This window comes from Mastomys coucha, unplaced genomic scaffold (assembly GCF_008632895.1).
Source record: "Mastomys coucha isolate ucsf_1 unplaced genomic scaffold, UCSF_Mcou_1 pScaffold6, whole genome shotgun sequence".
Taxonomy (NCBI): Eukaryota; Metazoa; Chordata; class Mammalia; order Rodentia; family Muridae; genus Mastomys; species Mastomys coucha.
The window spans coordinates 116,677,237-116,696,150 of record NW_022196912.1 but is presented as its reverse complement, the minus strand read 5'-3'; the positions used below and the strand labels follow the sequence as shown (position 1 = coordinate 116,696,150).

Genomic DNA, 18,914 nt, shown 5'->3' with positions numbered 1-18,914 from the left:
TCACATCATACAAATATTTGACAGTATCCAGCTGGCCTGGAAAGAAAACAATCCCTGAGAGATTAGAATTCTGATTACTTTTCATTTCGAGAATCTAAAGACAACAAAGTAGATGAGGAAATAAGTAATATAATACTGTGTACCATTGGGGGATCAGTTGTTGAGTACCTGAAAAGTAAGGACATTCTTCTTTAAGAATTTTAAGAACATTTATGGCTTTAATGATAAAATTGAAAAGCTGAGCCAAGGTTACCTCAAGGATTTAGAATGTCTGTAGGGGGCTGGAGAGATGGCTCAGTGGTTAAGAGTACCGACTGCTCTACTGAAGGTCGTGAGTTCAAATCCCAGCAACCACATGGTGGCTCACGGACATCTGTAATGAGATCTGATGCCCTCTTCTGGGATATCTGAAGATAGCTACAGTGTACTTACATATAATAAATGAATAAATCTTAAAAAAAAAAAAAAAGAATGACTGTAGGATAGGGGGTAGACTTGAGGTTATATCTTATCCTGAGTTTTTTTTTTACTATTTCTTTCTGATGCTTGTTTTAGTTTTTTATTAGAACTCCTGTAGAAGATAATGAGTTCATCTTCAAGGGTGCTTCCATAGATGAGGAGTTCACCATCAGAGACTTTGACCCTGAGTTTCAAAGATATTTCATTTTGGTTTAAAGATAAATCCCTGCCACTTCTGTTCTTAAGGAAGGGATGATGGCCATTCATCTTTAGCTCAGCCTGTGACTTTTAGTACTTGATATATGCCCATTTACCCTGCGTAACTATTGTCTTTTTTTATGATCTATAGGTTGCTTAAATCATGTTCATAATAAAATTTAGCTATTTTTTTCTTAAGGTGTTTTAAAATTTTAGTTTACATATCACATAGACTAATGTAACCCATTTACTTACTTTTCTATTTATCTATTTAGTTATTTTTAAAGCACATTCTCTAATCTTTCCTCAGTTCCTGTCCTTAAGAAGTCCTCCTGTCTCAGCTTCTCATCTCAAATAGCTGGGGCCACAGGTGCCCGCCCACCACAGAGCCCAGTACTATCCGTGTCTTGATCAGGCATGTTAGGTTCTTAGATGAAAATAATTCATGTGTGTGGGCTGTGTCCACTTCCACTGACACATGTGTAGAAGCAAGTCTCATTTTTCCTGTGTTTCAAAATGCTTCCTGCCTTCAGCATGTTCTGTGTTGTGTCAGTGGAATCTGTTCAGTAGTTAGCAGAACTAATAAAAATGAGCCCACATGGAACTTAGGAATGAGTAAAGGAAGCAAGAAGCAGTTTCAGCTTGTAGAGCAATATCATGTCATTGTATTCGTAGGAACACTGATCTATCATTCTTATGTCCATCTTTATTTCACATTCCAAACTGATCTTTTAAAGGTCTTGATTTTCCCATGTATTTTGGTATGTTTTATATTGCATGATGTTTTTATTCTGTATGTAATTTCTTAATATATATTTGCTTGGCTGGTCACAGTGGGAGGTCACTATGTAGAACAGGCTGATCTACCTGCATCAACCTCCCAAGTACCGTGATTAAAAGCGTGCACACCACACTTAGCTCTAAATTAAAATCTTTAATGAAAAAGAAAAGATTTGACCTGTATATGAGGGTACAATTTTGGCTTGTAGGACTCTATTTCTTTTTGGTTTTTTCGAGACAGGGTTTCTCTGTATAGCTCTGGCTGTCCTGGAACTTATTCTGTAGACCAGGCTGGCCTCGAACTCAGAAATCCACCTGCCTCTGCCTCCCAAGTCCTGGGATTAAAAGGACTCTATTTCAGTTCCAAGAATAATTACAAATTGCTAGTAGGTGTGGGTCTGGAGAGATGATGGCTCAGCAGTTAAGAACATGCACAATTCTTGCAGAAGACCTGAGTTTGAGTCCCATCACACATGTCAGACAGCTCACAACCTCCTCCTTTAACTATGGCTTCTTGGGGATCCAATCCCTGTGGCATATATTCACACATAGATACATAATTAAAAGGTATAATTAAAATAATAAAAATAATTTGTAGAAAATGGCTCATAGAATCTTTAAGCTTCTGTGAAAACTAAGATCTCTTAAACCTACTGTTTTTTTTAACAATATAATTTTATTTTATTGTTGTTTAAATTTTGGTACTAGAGCCCCAACCCCAGGGCTTCGTGCACATAGACAGTCTACCACTGAGCTACCAAAAATGGAGTGTTAGCAAGCATCAAACTTCAGAAAACCTTTGATTATTCATGTATTTTAAAATGTACTTTGATGGGCTGGTGAGATGGCTCAGTGGTTAAGAGCACCGATTGCTCTTCTGAAGGTCCTGAGTTCAAATCCTAGCAACCACATGGTGGCTCACAACCATCTGTAATTATATCTGACTCCCTCTTCTGGTGTATCTGAAGACAGCAACAGTGTACTTACATATAATAATAATCTTTAAAAATATACTTTGATGAAAGTTTATTTATTAAAATATTTAATGTTTGCAATATATTATATTAAACATGTAAATGTAACTTATTTGCCTGATGTAATTATCGTCTCCAAAGCTCACTGCCTCCGTCTGCTAACCTTTGCCTAGTCCCAGAAGCTTGTAGCCTCTATACAATCTTATGTGGACCTAGAATGTTTTCAGTCTCTGAGCTGTCTCTGTACAACTCCCCTTTTTTCTGTACTGCTCTCCCTTAAGTAGTTTTCCTTTCCTCTTCCTCTGAGAGTTGGGCATATTCTACTCTGTCAAATCTTTCTCTGATTTGTCACTTTGCCTGCCACTCAATTACACATCACTTTAAAACATGGATGCTTCCTTCCACAAACTAACTTTACCTTCATTGTTTGGGATTAAAGGTGTGTGCTAAGGGCTGAGCCACATGACAACTAGAAATAGGCTTTTTGGTTTTCCAGTAAACAACATAATCCTAGGGCTATAAACAAATATCTTACAACATAAAGATTTTAGTGTCCTTGCTTTGTAGTTTTTACAGAATGATTTGAGATGTGTCTGACTGTCCATGTATGTCTAACCACATATCGTTGAAGTAAACTTAAAAGTACAATGTTCTCATAGTTGTGTAGGTATGGAGAAGAGGCTGTGTGTATCATCATCAAGCATGTGGTTTGACTAGAGTTATTTCTGCTTTACCCAGGATCTGTATCTAGGTAGAAAATCTCTAGCCTTACATTGAACACTGGAACTAGATTTCTCTATGTACATGCATGTATATGAAATGTTTGTCTGTGTATAATTGTGTACATTAAAGATTGGGAAAACATAAGTATTTTTTTGTTTGTTTGTTTGTTTGTTTTTTGCCTCTTTTTGTGAGCTAAGGTCTCACTAGCCCATATGTGCTGGCCTGAAACCTAAGGCAGATTCTCCTGCCTTAGACTCTCAAGTGCTAAGATTAAAGACATGTACCACCACGCCCAGCTAATAGTGGTTTTTCTTAAATGTGAATTTCTAAGGTATGCCACCAGGTTTTCTATGAAAGTGTTTGTGTATTTTTCCATTTTTATTGTTAAACATTTCATCCTTTATTCTGAAGTTAGATTACCTGCTAGCTCATTTATCCTAACAATTCTAATAAATTTAAGTTGTTTTTCTTAAACCATTACCTTTTTGATTATATAACTTATATATGTATATCCAAATGGGTATACAGAATTAGAAATGTTCCTCCTTACCTTGTTCTTTATCTTAGTTTCTCCTCTAAGCATATCTCTCCTCTTTCAGCTCTGAGAATTAATTTCCTAGCTCAAAATTAATATGTAGTCATTAAAAATTAACCTGTTTTTGCACCTGACCTATATGTGTTAAAATTACAGTGTTAGATAATAAAAACCTTTGTTTTTATTTCAGGGTTTATGGGAAAGATAAACTAAAACATTGTTTTTTGACTGGGCCTGGCGATGCAAGCCTGTTATCCCAGCTACTTAGGAGGCAGAGACAAGAAGATGGCAAGTTCAAGGGCAGCCTGAACAACTTAGCCATACCAGTGTGCCAAAGTTTTTAAAAGTCGATATTTGGATACGATGTATCTATATGTATAAGATTCTCAACAATTAAGACAAAAATTAACAAAATTTGGCTTTTTCTTTGTCTTACTATATTTTAACAGAACAAGTCACTTACAAATGCCAGGAGCTAATCATCTGCTTTTTTTTTTAACCCCTCTTTTGTAAAATGTACAATTATAAAAGTTAAAGATAAACTTTAGCCATTTTACCTTAGAATGGAAACACAAGGGACCAGTTACTTGAACATCTGTTCTCTGGAGATGCTGATCGGCCTCTTCCGTGTAGATGCTTAGTTTATGGTGGCTGGTCTAGGCCTCCTGGTTGTTAGCCCCTTGGAACCTTTGTACAGGGATAGTAGCTGGGATAACAGAAGTACAGGTACTTCTCCTTGGTTTTGAATGCTCTTCTTATAACTACATAAGTATGATGTTCCTTAGCATCTTGAAAAGTACATAATCTTAAACCTAAAATGGAAGGTGGCATATATTCATAGTTCAAACTTAGACTTATTTGTTTTAAAGATTTATTTATTTACATATATGTGAGTATACATTTGGTTTATTTTATGTATATGAGTATACACTGTAGCTGTATAGATGATTGTGAGCCTTCATCTGGTTGTTGGGAATTGACTTTTAGGACCTCTGCTCACTCCAGTAGATCCTACTTGCTCCGGTCAACCCAGCTTGCTCAGTCCCCGCTTGCTCCAGCCCAAAGATTTATTTATTATTATAAATAAGTATACTGTAGCTGTCTTCAGATATACCAGAAGAGGGTGTCAAATATCATTACAGATGGTTGTGAGCCACCATGTGGTTGCTGGGATTTGAACTCAAGACCTTCAGAAGAGCAATCGGTGCTCTTACCCACTGAGCCATCTCAGCAGCCCAAACTTAGACTTCTTTACATTAAAAAAAACTTACATGTGAACTTGACAGTATATTATTTGAAAAAAAAATTGTATGGTTTAAGATACATTTGAAACAATAAATAATTCATTTTTGTTTTATCAAGAAATGGATGAAAAGAGGCTGCTGGATCCAGGGTTGAAGGTTCGTAAAGGCCTCTGGGATTACCCTCTGAAGAACCAGCAGATGGAATGCCGGAGTAACTGAAGAAAATGGGTGCTAATGCATCTAATTATCCTCATTCATGTTCCCCAAGGGTAGGGGGAAATTCACAGGCCCAGCAGACTTTTATAGGTAACTGTGCATTTCCTTAATTTTATTTTCTGTTGTGACTATAAATAGAAATGTGTTAACAGTTTTCTTTGTATATGAAATAGTACTGAGCCATAGAAAAATTATTACAGGCCATAATTCAGTGGTACCCAGCTTCCCTGCCTTCACCCAGTGTTAATCTGGCTTGTTAGAGCTGTAGCTTAGTGTGGTTGAAGAGAAAAACATTTCAAAATTATATACAGTGTTCTTATTTTGCAGATTGCCTCTCATTTCTTAAAACTCCATGACTGAACCCTTGGTACAGTCCTTGCTTGCTAGAAGACCAAGGGCATTTTTAAAAATTTAGACATTTTTTATTCTATTTCTGGTTCTTTTTCCTTTCCTTCTTCCTTCCTTACCTTCCTTTTTACTAAAAATTGTTACAGAACATTTTATTGTATGTATGTTTGCATGAGTGTGCGCACGTGGCACATATGTGAAAACTGAAGGACAACTTGTGAGTGTTAAGTTCTCTCCTAATCCCCTTGTGGGTCCTAGGAATCAAATTCAGGTAAGAGGTTTGATGGCAAAGTGACTTTTTACACTAAACTGTCTTTCTGGCTCTTTTAAATTTGATTTATATCTTTTGGGGGGTGCATGCATGTGTGTACAGTTGCTTATATATACAAAGGGATGCGGAGATTGACATCAAGTATCTTTCTCAATCACACTCCACCATATTTGGCTTTTAAGATTTTTTTTTTATGTGTATATGTGTCTGTGTCCGAATATATGTTTGTGTGATAAGTGCTTGCAGAGTCCACAAAAGGATGTTGGATCCCCTGGAACTGGACTGACAGGTGGTCAGGAATTATGTGTTGTTGGGGCTGGGAACCCAGCTGAGAACCTCTGTGAGAACAGTGGTGCTTTAGCCACTGGGCCGTATCTCTAGCTTCTCTACCTTCATTTAAAGATGGGCTTGTCAGGGAACCTGGAGCTCATGTTCTAGCTACACTGGGTGGGCCGTTATCTCCTAGGATCTTCTTGATACAGTCCTCCCAGCACTGTATCATTGTGTCCAGCTTTTATGCTGATGGATGGGTATCTGATCACGAAGCCATCTTCCCTGCCCCTTCCCAAGCATGCATGTACACACGCGCACACACATGCGTGCGCACATACACACCTATGTTTATTTGAACTCTCCTTGCCCAGGCTGTTATCATACTCTTGACCTCCAACCTCAGCCTCTAAATGGTAGGATTACAGGTATGCACCACAGTGCCTAGCCCTCTTTTTTAGTATAAAAATGAGTTATTTGTATTCTTAAAAGCATTCATTTTTACGTTTTTATTTGAGTTATGTGGGATTATGTTTGTAAAGCTTTTAGGCATGAAGTATATTAACATTGAAAGTGAATATTAAAGAAATCCTGATTTGTTTAATTTTCTTCTTAGGAACATCTTCCTATTCTCAGCAAGGCTATGGTTGTGAGCCAAAGTTGTATAGCCTTGACCATGGCCATGAGAAACCACAAGACAAAAAAAAGAGAACCTCTGGCCTTGCCACTCTCAAAAAGAAGTTTATTAAACGCCGAAAATCTAATAGATCGGCTGATCACGCCAAGCAGATGCGAGAACTCCTCTCTGGGTGGGATGTTAGAGATGTCAATGCACTAGTGGAAGAATATGAGGGAACTTCAGCCTTAAAGGAGCTTTCTCTGCAAGCCAGTTTGGCTAGACCGGAAGCTCGGACACTGCAGAAGGACATGGCTGACCTTTATGAGTATAAGTACTGTACTGACGTGGACTTAATATTTCAAGAAACTTGTTTTCCTGTTCATCGTGCCATTTTGGCAGCAAGGTGTCCATTTTTTAAAACACTGCTTTCTTCTTCACCTGAGTATGGGGCAGAGATAATTATGGACATCAGTACAGCTGGCATTGATATGCCCATGTTTTCTGCCTTGTTACACTACCTTTATACAGGAGAATTTGGAATGGAGGACTCAAGATTTCAGAATGTCGATATTCTTGTTCAGCTTAGTGAAGAATTTGGAACACCAAATTCCCTTGATGTAGATATGCGTGGACTCTTTGATTACATGTGTTATTATGATGTTGTCCTTAGTTTTTCTTCAGATTCTGAACTAGTTGAAGCTTTTGGTGGAAATCAGAACTGTTTAGATGAAGAGCTCAAAGCCCACAAGGCTATTATTTCTGCACGGTCCCCATTTTTCCGAAATTTATTACAAAGGAGAATACGGACTGGTGAAGAAATCACAGACCGAACTTTGAGAACTCCCACAAGAATTATATTAGATGAGTCCATTATACCAAAAAAATATGCAAAAGTGATATTACACTGTATGTATACCGACATGGTGGACCTCTCTGTTTTGCACTGTAGCCCCTCTGTGGGGAGTCTCAGTGAAGTTCAGGCTCTCGTCGCAGGGAAGCCAAACATGACCAGGGCAGAAGAAGCCATGGAACTTTACCACATAGCACTGTTCTTGGAATTTAACATGCTTGCACAAGGTATGAATTCTGTTTGTCTATTAAGTTGAAAACAACTATTTTGATTCTATGATAAGTGTCTAGAATATACAGGGTTAGTTTTTCTTGGTCTGTAATTATGAATGCTGAACAACTGTAGGGTCAGCATTACTATAACTCTTCATTTAATATTAAAATCAAGCATTCATTACTGAGGATAAAGAACATTAGGTGAGATTGCAGCCTTGTTCTTCCCTAATGTAAGATGATGGTATGGGAATAGGTGATTAGCCACCTACGCTGTCTCTGCTCTGACTTTGAACCAGCCCATTTTCCCAGAGTCCAAGTGTATATTTCTGTATTTACATTTAATACTTTGTTGATTCTTTGTTTACAGTTAGAATAAATAAAAGGTAGGACACATTTAAATATAAATTTATTTGAAGTAAGTCTCTGACTTACATTTTAAAATAGGTTGTATCTTTCAGGTTCAACTTGTACATCAAATATTAGCTTGTACAGCAGTTAGTCAGACCCACAATCTTGATTCATTTGTTTTAAACAAACCAACCAACCAACCAAATTAAGAGAGAGTAAGAGATAGATAGATAGATAGATAGATAGATAGATAGATAGATAGATAGATATTTTGTGTGGTATAAAAATGAATATATAAATATTGTGGTAAAGAAATATATGTCTGTTGGTAAATGTTAGAATCACTAACATTTCAGAGCTGGAAAGAGACCTTTCTCACTACAAAGGAAAAGTGTATATTTAGCTTTCTGTGGCTGTAAAGTAAAATGAAATGTTACATGACCCAATATTGCTTGCGGAATTTTGTTTTTCTAATGCAGTCACTAAAAGAATTCTAAAAGCTGCCAACTAGAAGAGAATGACAGTTTTAGTAAGGAAAACTTAACATGGTTTTCTGTCTTGAAAAGTATTGAAATTTTTTTAAGCCTTAGTAGGTTATAGATAATAAGATTAGAATCAGGCACTGAAAAGAGAACAAACGTTAAAATTTCTTATACATAATCTTTCAAAATTTAATTTACCATTGTCTTTCAGTAACAGGCTAGTTTTGTTTTTGTTACCACAGCCAGTGTGTCATTAAACTGTTTTTATTAGTTTAAAATAGTCATTATATTAATAGTTGACTATTTAGATGCCAGTTTATAGGGACAATATCAGAAATGACCTAGCAGCTTGACCTACCATTCCTTTATTCTATAAAGCCAAATTTGTGAGAAAATGCTTCTACAGAAAAAAATTGAAGTTTGCCACAGCATCAAAAAGGTATGACAAATCTTTCTTTTCTCAAATTTTTAGATTTTGACAGGTTTACATAATAAAATCCAAATGTGTACCGTATATATTTTCCTATTTTTTAAAAGTGAGAGTATATACCTTAATGTAGTAATTCTTTTAGTTTAGAGTGAAGAGTGAAATTGCAAACTAACTCTTAGGTTTTTGGTGGTACTTGATGGTACCTGGAGCTCTTTTATTTTCTTAGGTGAGTTAATTTTTTCTGTCATTTACATAGAAATTGCATTTGAACAGTACATTTAAAGATCTGAAACATCCTTTATGTTGTTTCAATCTAACTAAACAAGTAAGAGCTCTTGTCTCTTCTCATTCAAAATACATTCAGAGCCATGGTTTTCACTTCAGCTTCTTGTGCTTTATGTGTTACGTACCTTTTCTTCATACCTGTGATAGAGTCGGACTCAGTCCTTTATACCCTCAACATAGCCTTACCTTATTTCCACGAGGAGGACAGTTTTTGGTCACTTGTTGAAGAATTTCATGGGTTAGGGCTTAAAGCTCAGATCTGGAGCTAAGTGGACTGGCTTTAGATCCTCCTCTACACCATCTTAACATCTTTGACTTTAAGCAAGGCAAATACCTCTTAACTCCCTGTCTTACTGATTGGCAAAAAGAATAATTACCCTATTATTCTGAGGATTAAGGAAACCATATATGTTAATTCATGCAAACAGCACTTGATATGTAATAAGCATTCAATGAATGTCATCTGTACATCTTTCTGATTGGTATATCTTTTATTGCCATACTTCTGTTTTTCTTCTCTCCTGCCCTAGGCTAAGGCCAACACTCTACTGCTGTGCTTCATCCCTAGATACACAGTCTTCTCTAAAAGTAATTTTACTAATTAAACCCAGTACTAAGTATATTTCATAGATTTTTTAGACAGTTATTGGTGTTAAGGTTTTCTTATAATCTTATCATAATTTTAAGCTGGTTTCTATCTCTTACCATGGTTTTTATCAAACTATTCAGGATCAGTGTACTTGTCACTTTTCCAGTTAGCTTTCCTAACAGTCTGTACCAATGATACTTAGACTCAGGCATTATTATATATGGAAAACCTGAATTTACCACACATCTCTCAGAGTTCTAGCTATATACCATTTTAGAGGGAATTAAGTAGTCTGTATTTTTTATTTTATTTATTTTATGTATATGAGTGTTTTGCCTGTGTGTATGTATATACACTGTGTGCATGCCCAGTGTCTAAGGAGGCCAGAAGAGGGCTCTGGATCCTCCAGAATTCGAGTAACAGATAGTTGTGAGCTGGGACTTGAACCTAGGACTTCTGGAAGAGCAGGTAGTGCTTTTAACCTCTGAGTCATCTCTTCAGCCTTGGTCTGTATTTTTTGTGCTGTGATTCAAATGAGGATTTCCGTTAAGAAACACTGTGAAACTAGGACTGTTGGACAACTTGAAGGTAAAATCATGATTTGCTTAACCTTTCTTCTTAGGAGCATAATCCCAGAGCTTGGAAAACCAAGGCAAGAATATTGAGTGTGGGGCCATCCAGGGCTAAGTAGTTAGACCTTGCAAACACACACAAAAAAGATATTGATAGCTCACAAATAGTATGCTTTAAGTGTAGAGCACTCAGCCAGTGTGTATTAGGCCCTATGTTCAGTTCCTATCACTACAACAGACAAAATTCTGAGTTCAAAAAAATAAAACAGAAAGAGCTGAACAGTGCTAACACATACCTTTAATCCCAGCACTCAGGAGGCAGAGGCCAGCCTAGCCCACAGAGTTTTCCAGGACAACCAGGGATACACAGAGGAATCCTTTCTCCAAAAAAAAAAAAAAATCCAATATGAATGAATGGATGAATGAATGAATAGCAGAAGCTCTTAAAAGTAAGAGCAGAAATGAAAAATATAATAGGGTTGAGATGTTAACTTGAAGAATATAGAAAGAAAAAAGCAACAATAGAGAAGAAAAAGTATAAATATCTACACTTCTGCATCCCTACTTCAGGAAGCCAATAAAGATGTGATTCACCAAATACTAAAGCAAACCAAGAATAGAGAGGCGGGATCAGAAAATAGCATTCAGTGCATGAGGAGAGCAAAACACAGCCTAGGTGCTAGTCATGTTAGGGTTAGGGTTAAGGTTAGGGAGGGGAAAGAAGATGCTGGTCTAGACCAGACCAGAACAAGAATCCTCAAATCTAAGAGAGCAGTTATTTAATGTTTAAATAGAAAGAAGCAAATTGCACTGAAACTTTATGACTCTTTTTAGTGCATTTAGGAAGAATTGGGGAAAATTCAGACAATGAAGCAAATATGTAAAGAAGTTAATACACAAGTAAAGTTTTAAATGACACAAAAGCAAATAAAATTCTGGTTTAGAGCTTAGCTCAGCAGTAAGTAGTATTTAAATGTTTGTTATAATAGGAACACTGAATATTAATTGAGTGAAAATGAGAATACCTGGAAGTACACAGTACATGCAAGAGCTAAAGGATTAATTGGGAGCAGGATTGAATACTATAAGGGTTTGTTTTTTAGGATAAACATTTTATTAGTACTCAACTTAAAAATTATAAGCATATTAAGCTTGATTACAAAACTAATTTTAATTTTTATTACATTTATGTTTGTGCTTGTGTATCTAGACATTCATGTGCCACACCAAGCATGTGTGTGGATGGAGCCAGGAAAACTTGTGGAAGTGGTCCTCAGGACCAAAATCAGATCTGTCATTGCTGGTGACAAATATCTCTACCCACTGAACCATCTTGCCAGCTCCAAAATTAACTTTTAAAATAAAGATACAACATTAGTGACATACCTAGAAAAGGCCACAGCCCTTTTAAAAAAATAACAATTTATCATTTATGAAGATGGTTGTTTTGCTGTTAAATGACTGTGAAGATTCTTTTTTTTCTTTGTTTTTGCCTGTTTGTTTTGTGTTCTTTTTGTATTCACTAACTGAAGATCTACTTGAATTTCTGATACCCAGTTTCCACCTCCCAAAGTTCTATAATTACAGCATGTACTGTTTTGTGATGCTGAGATGGGGGTTTGGAGGGGGGCATGTGTATGCCAGACAACTCAACCAACTGAACTCTATTCTTGGATTCATCTATGAAGATTGGTAACAAATGAGATTATGCTTATAATTTTGATTTAGTTTGACTAATCTGATTATCTTGACAGCCTCTTAAGTTTGATGGGTTCAGAAACTAATAACTAGCTTGTGCCAATAAAGTTGTGTGTAAGTAACTCAAACTAGTTGTTCTGATCCATAAGCCCAGGAATTCAAGCATGGTGGGAAAGGGGAGCAATATGAGAACCAGTTTTACAGGTCTGAGAAGAGGTAGTGGCCCAAGTAGGCAGACTGGTAGTTACCCAAGCATCAGCTTGATGGAGTATTTATTAGGAGTCCAGTTTCTTCCTGAAACCAGAAAACCACTTGGAATTGTTAGCCCAGCCAGGAAGTTTAAAGATTGTTGGGCAGGGACTTGAGTGGTTTGCTGCTCAAAGTGCCCCATAGTCTAGAGTCTAGAACCCATTAGTCAAAGGACAGAGGCTTCTCTTGTGTTTCAGCCATTCTTTCTAAACAAGCTGCTTTCCTCTGTGGGTCATTGGAGTTTTTGGCTTCCTAGCACTGGAGCCTTCCCAGTTTTATGTCACTCTTAACAGGGGAAAGAACCCACCTCCCTGAAGAAAAACTGGAAAAGGCTTCTTGGCTTCTTTCTGTGCCTGGGTTTCAACATGTGACCTAGGCCTTTCAGGGTATGGGCTGGTAGCATAGAAAGCAGAGGCTATTGAGAATGTTTGCTGGAAGCAGGGGAGAGCATCAGTATCTACAGAGAAAAGGAAAAGGGTACTATTACCACTGTCACCACTGACCTGCCACAGAACAAGAGCTGTCTTATCCCAGGTTCCAAGACAGCACATGGAAGAGTGCTCACTTTCCAGCCTTCTCTGATTGTGCCTGTTGAGTGAGTTAGCCAGCAGTGCTATACACAAGTGAAGTGAAGGTGTACTGCTACTGCCTGAAGAAAAATCCACTTTCCTAGTGGAATGTCTTTCTCAGAAATTTTAACAATCCACAGACCTACACGTCTTTAACATGCAAATATTACTGACCTCATCACAAAAGAGCCCAGAAGTAGTCAGTACCAGTCCACACGTGTCAGACACTGCACTGCAGGCCTTAAACTTATCTGGATCAAAAACTACATTTTCAATCTTTGCAAGATGAAATCTACTTATAATCTTCATTTTAAAATGGACTATGTAATGTCTCTTAACAACTTGGCCAGCTTCCAAGACTCTATGCCTGGAAACATGCAAAAGGGCAGAGCCAGTGTCCCCACTTGCTTGTCCTTGTCTCCTCTTTCCATTTTTTCCATTGTCCTGCATATTGACATATTTCCTCTTGTCACAGCTGGCAGTTCATTTTACTTAACTGTTCCTTGTGAAGCAAATGAGTTTGAGCATGATTCTGAGAGAACGCTGAAGTAGGCTAAAGACTATTTCAGCAGATGAAAGTGGTCAGCTCAACATGAGACGCAAGGAATTACTTTTAGTTCCATGAGTGACAGTTCAATTGACTGCAGTGATGCATGTCTAATCAAGGAGAGCTAACATTTATAAATGTTACTGTAAGTTTATAAATATACTGTAAGTTTGAATAGAATTCTGAATATAATTCTTACATGCCTTTGCTTAAATTCCTTATTTTAAACAATTGTTGGTATAGATTACACAGTTTACTACTTCTGTCACCTTTGTGCAGGGCACCTTTGCATTTTATTTATTTATTTATTTTGCCTAATATTTTATTGCCTGAATAATTCATTTCCTTTTATTTATTGCCTAAATTTCCAAATATTGCCCTAATCTTAAGAACAAACTTGGTGCTTTGTGCCTTGCTTTATATCAGCTACTCCAAGTTAAAAACGTATTTTCTATTTTTAGGTATTTCCATTTTTTTTTTTAAGGGGTTTCTCTCTGTAGTCCTGGCTATCCTGGAACTCACTCTGTAGACCAGGCTGGCCTGAACTCAGAAATCCACCTGCCTCTGCCTCCCAAGTGCTGGGATCAAAGGCGTGCGCCACCACTGCCCAGTGGTATTTCCATTTTCTAACTTGGCTTTAGAAATGCCTGTGTTCCTGTCTCATTTTCTCTAGTCACATAACAATATTATATGTTTCCTAAAGAGAGACTCAAAATAGTAATAATATTCCAGTCACTCCAAGAACCTAGAGGAGTACTTTGCTCTTAGTAGACTCTTCACTGTGTACTGTGAATTATTTTTTTTAATTTGTTTTATTATTTTTATAAGTATATGTGTGAGTGCTTATTCATACATACTATAGCTTCAGAGATCAGAAGAGGGTTTTGGGTCTCCTGATACTGGAGTCACAGGTGATTATGAGCTTGCTGGGAAGCAAACCCAGGTCTTGTGGGAAAGTAGCAGCAGATGCTCTTAAACACTGAGCCATTATTTCAGCCTCTTAGTTATTCTGAATAGCTAATGAGAGCGAAGTAATCCTTTTTTCTTTGGATTTTCGAAAATATGTGTGTGTGAGCATTTTGCCTCGATATATGTTTATGCACCATGTATATGCCATGCCCATAGAGGCCAGAAGAAGGTATAGCATTCCCTGGTGTTAGAGTTACAGAAAGTTGTGAGCTGCCATATGGGCTCTGGGAATAAAACTCAAGGCTTCTAGAAAAACAGCTGAGTCATCTTTCCAGCCTCTACATGATCTCTTTTCATGAAAAGGAGGCTGAGGAGTGAGCCTCATATATGATATGGTTCAGTGATGAGAACATGCTTGCCTAGCATGTCCAAGGCTATAGAAATTGTTAATAAAATGAAAACATTTAACCCCAGTGTAGAAGATGAAAAAAGTATTCTGTAGAAAAGCAGATTTGTATATAATCTAAACAGTGAGTCTAACAACATGTCAAATTGATTGATCATCTGTTCACTGATGATCCACTGATAGAAAGTAGGATATTTGAACTTAAAATATCCTTGAAGTTAGTCAGTACTATTCATCATCTGAACCCAGAGAGTTTAATCCAAGAGTGAACTTTGAGACAGGGTCTCACTTTACAGCCCCAGTAACCTGTAATTCTATTTAGGCCAAACAAGCTTTGAATTAAGATGTTTGCCTTTTCTGCCTCCTGAGTGCTGGAATTAAAGATGTATGCCACATGTGAGGATCCTAAAATCAATTTTAACCTTTTGAGCTAATTTATAATGTGGATCAAAGAGCTAATGTTTCTAAAATTGAGCAATAAATTATATAAAGTAATAGTAGTAATTTACACTTGTAATCAGTAATATAACTAAATGCCACCATGACTTGGACATTCTCATTCTTGTCTTTTTTATTTATTAAGGAAAATAGAATTGTAAACAGTTGCCAATACTTGTTTGTTTTCTATTGAAAATTAAATGCTTATTCCCTTACTTATATACTTAAAAGACAGGAATGAATATTATGACTTATAGTAAGACATTTTAATACAAGTGTGTATCTGACACTTTGTAGCCATAACAACAATCTAAAATATGTACAATTAGTTTGCAGCAGATACAGTTGAATGTCTATGTTTACTTAAAATTATGTGATATATAATCAGAAGTCCTTTTTCAATAATAAACAAAACCTCTTTATATATAGTGGAGGAGGTGGAAGGAGATGAGATAACAGACTGGTAGATAATATGGAGTCTCAGTTTGCCTTGAATTGTTGAGAAACCTGATCTCTATAGCTTTTTCATATTATCATTTGTATTTCAAAGTGAAACATAAAAAAAAATCATTGTAACTGAAACCTTTGGTGCTAGTCATAAAGTAAAGAGCATAAACTATTTTCAAATTTCAAGTTAACATTTAATGACAACATTGCTATTCAAGATTATAACAGGAAAAAGAGAATGTTTGGACACCAAAGTATACCTAGCTTTATGACAGCACTGGATATAAGTGAAGCTTGTCCAGGTCCAGTGATAAGTAAATGCTGTATGATCCAGTGTTTTGTAAACATAAACTTTGAACTTAGATCTGGGTTCTAATCCTATCTCTGCCACATACTAACTCTGTAAAATCCACCCAGGTTCCTCAGCCTCAGGTCGTTTTTCCCTCTTCATAGAAACATAGACACCAGGCTTAGCTTATAGTGGATAGAGCTTCACAATTTTTTAAAAAGATTTATTTATTTATTTATTTATTTATTTATTTATTTGTGTGTCTGAGTACACTGTAGCTGTACAGATGGCCGTGAACCATCATGTGGCTGTTGGGAATTAAACTCAGAACAGCCTGCTCGCTCCTGTGTAATTCACTGTGGCTGTCTTCAGACACACCAGAAGAGGGCGTCAGATCTCATTACGGATTGCTGTGAGCAACAATGTGGGTGCTGGGATCCAAACTTAGGACCTTCCATAGAGCAGTCAGTGCTCTTACCCGCTGAGCCATCTCACCAGCCCAGGGCTTCACAATTTTAAAACTGATATGTGTTGCAAGTTGTAATCTCAGCCCTCAGGAGGCAGAGGCAGGCAAATCTCTGTGAGTTCAATACCAGCCTGTTCTATAAAGAAAATTCCAAGCCAACCAAGGCCACAGAGAGACAATTTGTCTCAAAGATAGGAAAAGGGAAGGAAAGAAGGAAAGCTATTTAATATAAGTAAAATGGGGTTGAAGGGAGTACAAATGACCAAGGTAGGGGTAACAGAACCTGCAACATTACAAGTATGATGGCTTTTCAAAGATCAAGGTACAGAGTTTCTTCTTTTAAACCTAGATCTGCTCTTATCCAGGGCAGGACTCTAGCCAAACGTAAAAACTCATCTACTTCAGATGTTTAAAGGCACTGAAATACATTATTTCAAAATTAAGTGATACTAATAATACTATTTCACTAACAAGGTGTAAAAAGCTCCGAACTGAGCTCATTTTGAGAAATGCATCGCTTTTAAACTGTATAATAGCTTTGTCTTTCTCTTTTAGAGAAAAGGCGAGTGCTTGAGTTGTTTCGACCCAAGGCTGCCTCCACAGATGAACAAGGGTTTTAGGTCAGGAATTTACTGAGTACTGCTGTCCACTCAGGGACCAAGCTTCTTTTGTCTTTTCACTTTAAGGACTTCAAGTAGGATGTGTGGTAACATTTATCTTATATAATGATTCTATGCCAAAAATTGAACTTTGAATTTATTTCAAAAGCAGTTTATGCCGATTGTTGTTTTGAAAAAAAAATGTGGTACACAAACATGGCCCAAAGCATATTTCATCACTGCCATTGATTGATCTGCCTAGTTCAGGAGAGAGGTTCTATGAAGAGCTTTATGGCTTTCCTGGCAATCTTTACATAATAAGTTCATGTGTCATGTTTGTCTTACTCTGTCCTATAAATAGCATCATGCTGTACCTCTTGCTCTACTGCCCTTTTTTCATACTTAATAATAAACCTTGAGAAATTTTTATGTCAGTACATATTTTTTAATACATTTTCAAGATGCTTTCTAAATACACAGAAAATAAATGCACTGTTGGTTAGATTCAAATAACACAAGTAATAAAAAAAATGTTTAAGAATTTGTAGTCTCTATCCATAGTGATAACTACCACTTACAAAAATACTGTTCGTGAATGTCCCCAAGTGTGTTTATAGAACTGCTAAAACATTCAGTGATGATAAGTTGGCCAGAAAAACGACTTCAAACATTTTTCTAGTATAGATTGATGTGGTTCTAATCCCACTAAATGGATCTCCAGAAAGGAGATGACTTTGTATATTAAGATTTTAAGGGCTGAAGAGGTGGCTCAGTTGGTAAATTGTTGCTATGCAAGCATTACAACCTGACTTTGATTCTAAAATCCATGTAAAAACCTGGACATGGTGGTATGCATTTGCAATGCCAACATGGGAGAGGAAGAACCAGGCAGATCCTAGGGGCTCAGTAGCCAACCAGGCAAGCTCTAGGTCAGTGAAAGACCCTGTCTTAAAAACATAGTAGTAAGAAACACTACCCAGATTGTCATCTGGCCTTTGCCTATGTATGTATATAAAACATTTTTATATATGTCATGCTTAGTGTTCATTCCGATGTGCGGTGTTTTACATGTTAGTGTTTAAAGGTAAAGTGTGTGCACATCTAAAACTAGCACCAGGAAGCAGAAATACTTTAAACCACTTAAATATCTTTATTATCAAAACAGCGTGTTGTCAAACATACTTCTCTTTAACTATAATATAATAATAAATAAGCCTTTTCAATTGATTTAGTATAAAATTAGGCTTATACTGTCAGGCTTACACTGTGTTCTTTCCTAATTGAAGCTTGCATCAAAAAACAATACTGTCTTTTAAACAGTACTGTCTTTTTTAATTTGACTAGAATTCCAGGAAATAAATGGATCTTATTTTCTAAATATGTTATTTGAGCTTATATCTTACTATAATAGGCTTAGAAAATGCCTTAAGTGAAACTGTGTAATTAGTTTATTATTCTTTATTCATGTCAATTTAAAACTAGGTTAATAGGACCAGAGATGACTCAGGTTAAAAGTACCTTGCTGCCAAGCCCAGTGACCTGAGTTCAATTACTGAGACCCACGTTAGGAGATAACACCTCTAAGCAGCTCTCTGACCCCAGCCCACCTCTGCACACAAGCTCAGACGTACACATGTATACATAACGTTAACTTTTTAAAGAAAAGATAAACTAGATAGAGGTTTTCTTGGTTTATAAGTGTGAGCACTCAGGCTGGAGAGATGGCTCAGTCGGTGGTTAAGAGCGTTTGCTGTTTTGCAGAAGATCTGGGTTTCATTTCCAGTACCCACATGGTGGCCCATAACTGTCCACAACACACTCTTCTCAACTCCACAGGCACCATGTATATACTGCAGGCAAAACACTCAAAAACAATACATCTTTCTAAA

At 36.7% G+C, this 18,914-nt stretch overlaps 1 protein-coding gene across 5 annotated transcripts in view; it reads left to right on the top strand.

Annotated features, from left to right (window-relative positions):
- The window catches only part of Btbd7 (BTB domain containing 7), a 94,379-nt gene that overhangs the window by 32,431 nt on the left and 43,034 nt on the right, over nt 1-18,914 (top strand). For 2 of the 5 annotated variants that reach the window (XM_031357214.1, XM_031357215.1), the window contains exons 2-3: nt 5,032-5,219; nt 6,635-7,714. The exons of 1 other annotated variant lie outside the window; for it this stretch is intronic. In XM_031357214.1, the coding sequence (XP_031213074.1) occupies nt 5,138-5,219; nt 6,635-7,714 (1,162 nt within the window). In that variant the 5' untranslated portion in view covers nt 5,032-5,137. Of the gene's footprint in view, nt 1-5,031; nt 5,220-6,634; nt 7,715-8,910; nt 8,972-9,777; nt 12,235-18,914 lie in introns of those variants that run through there. 2 more of the 5 variants (XM_031357217.1, XM_031357219.1) reach the window with 2 other exon arrangements.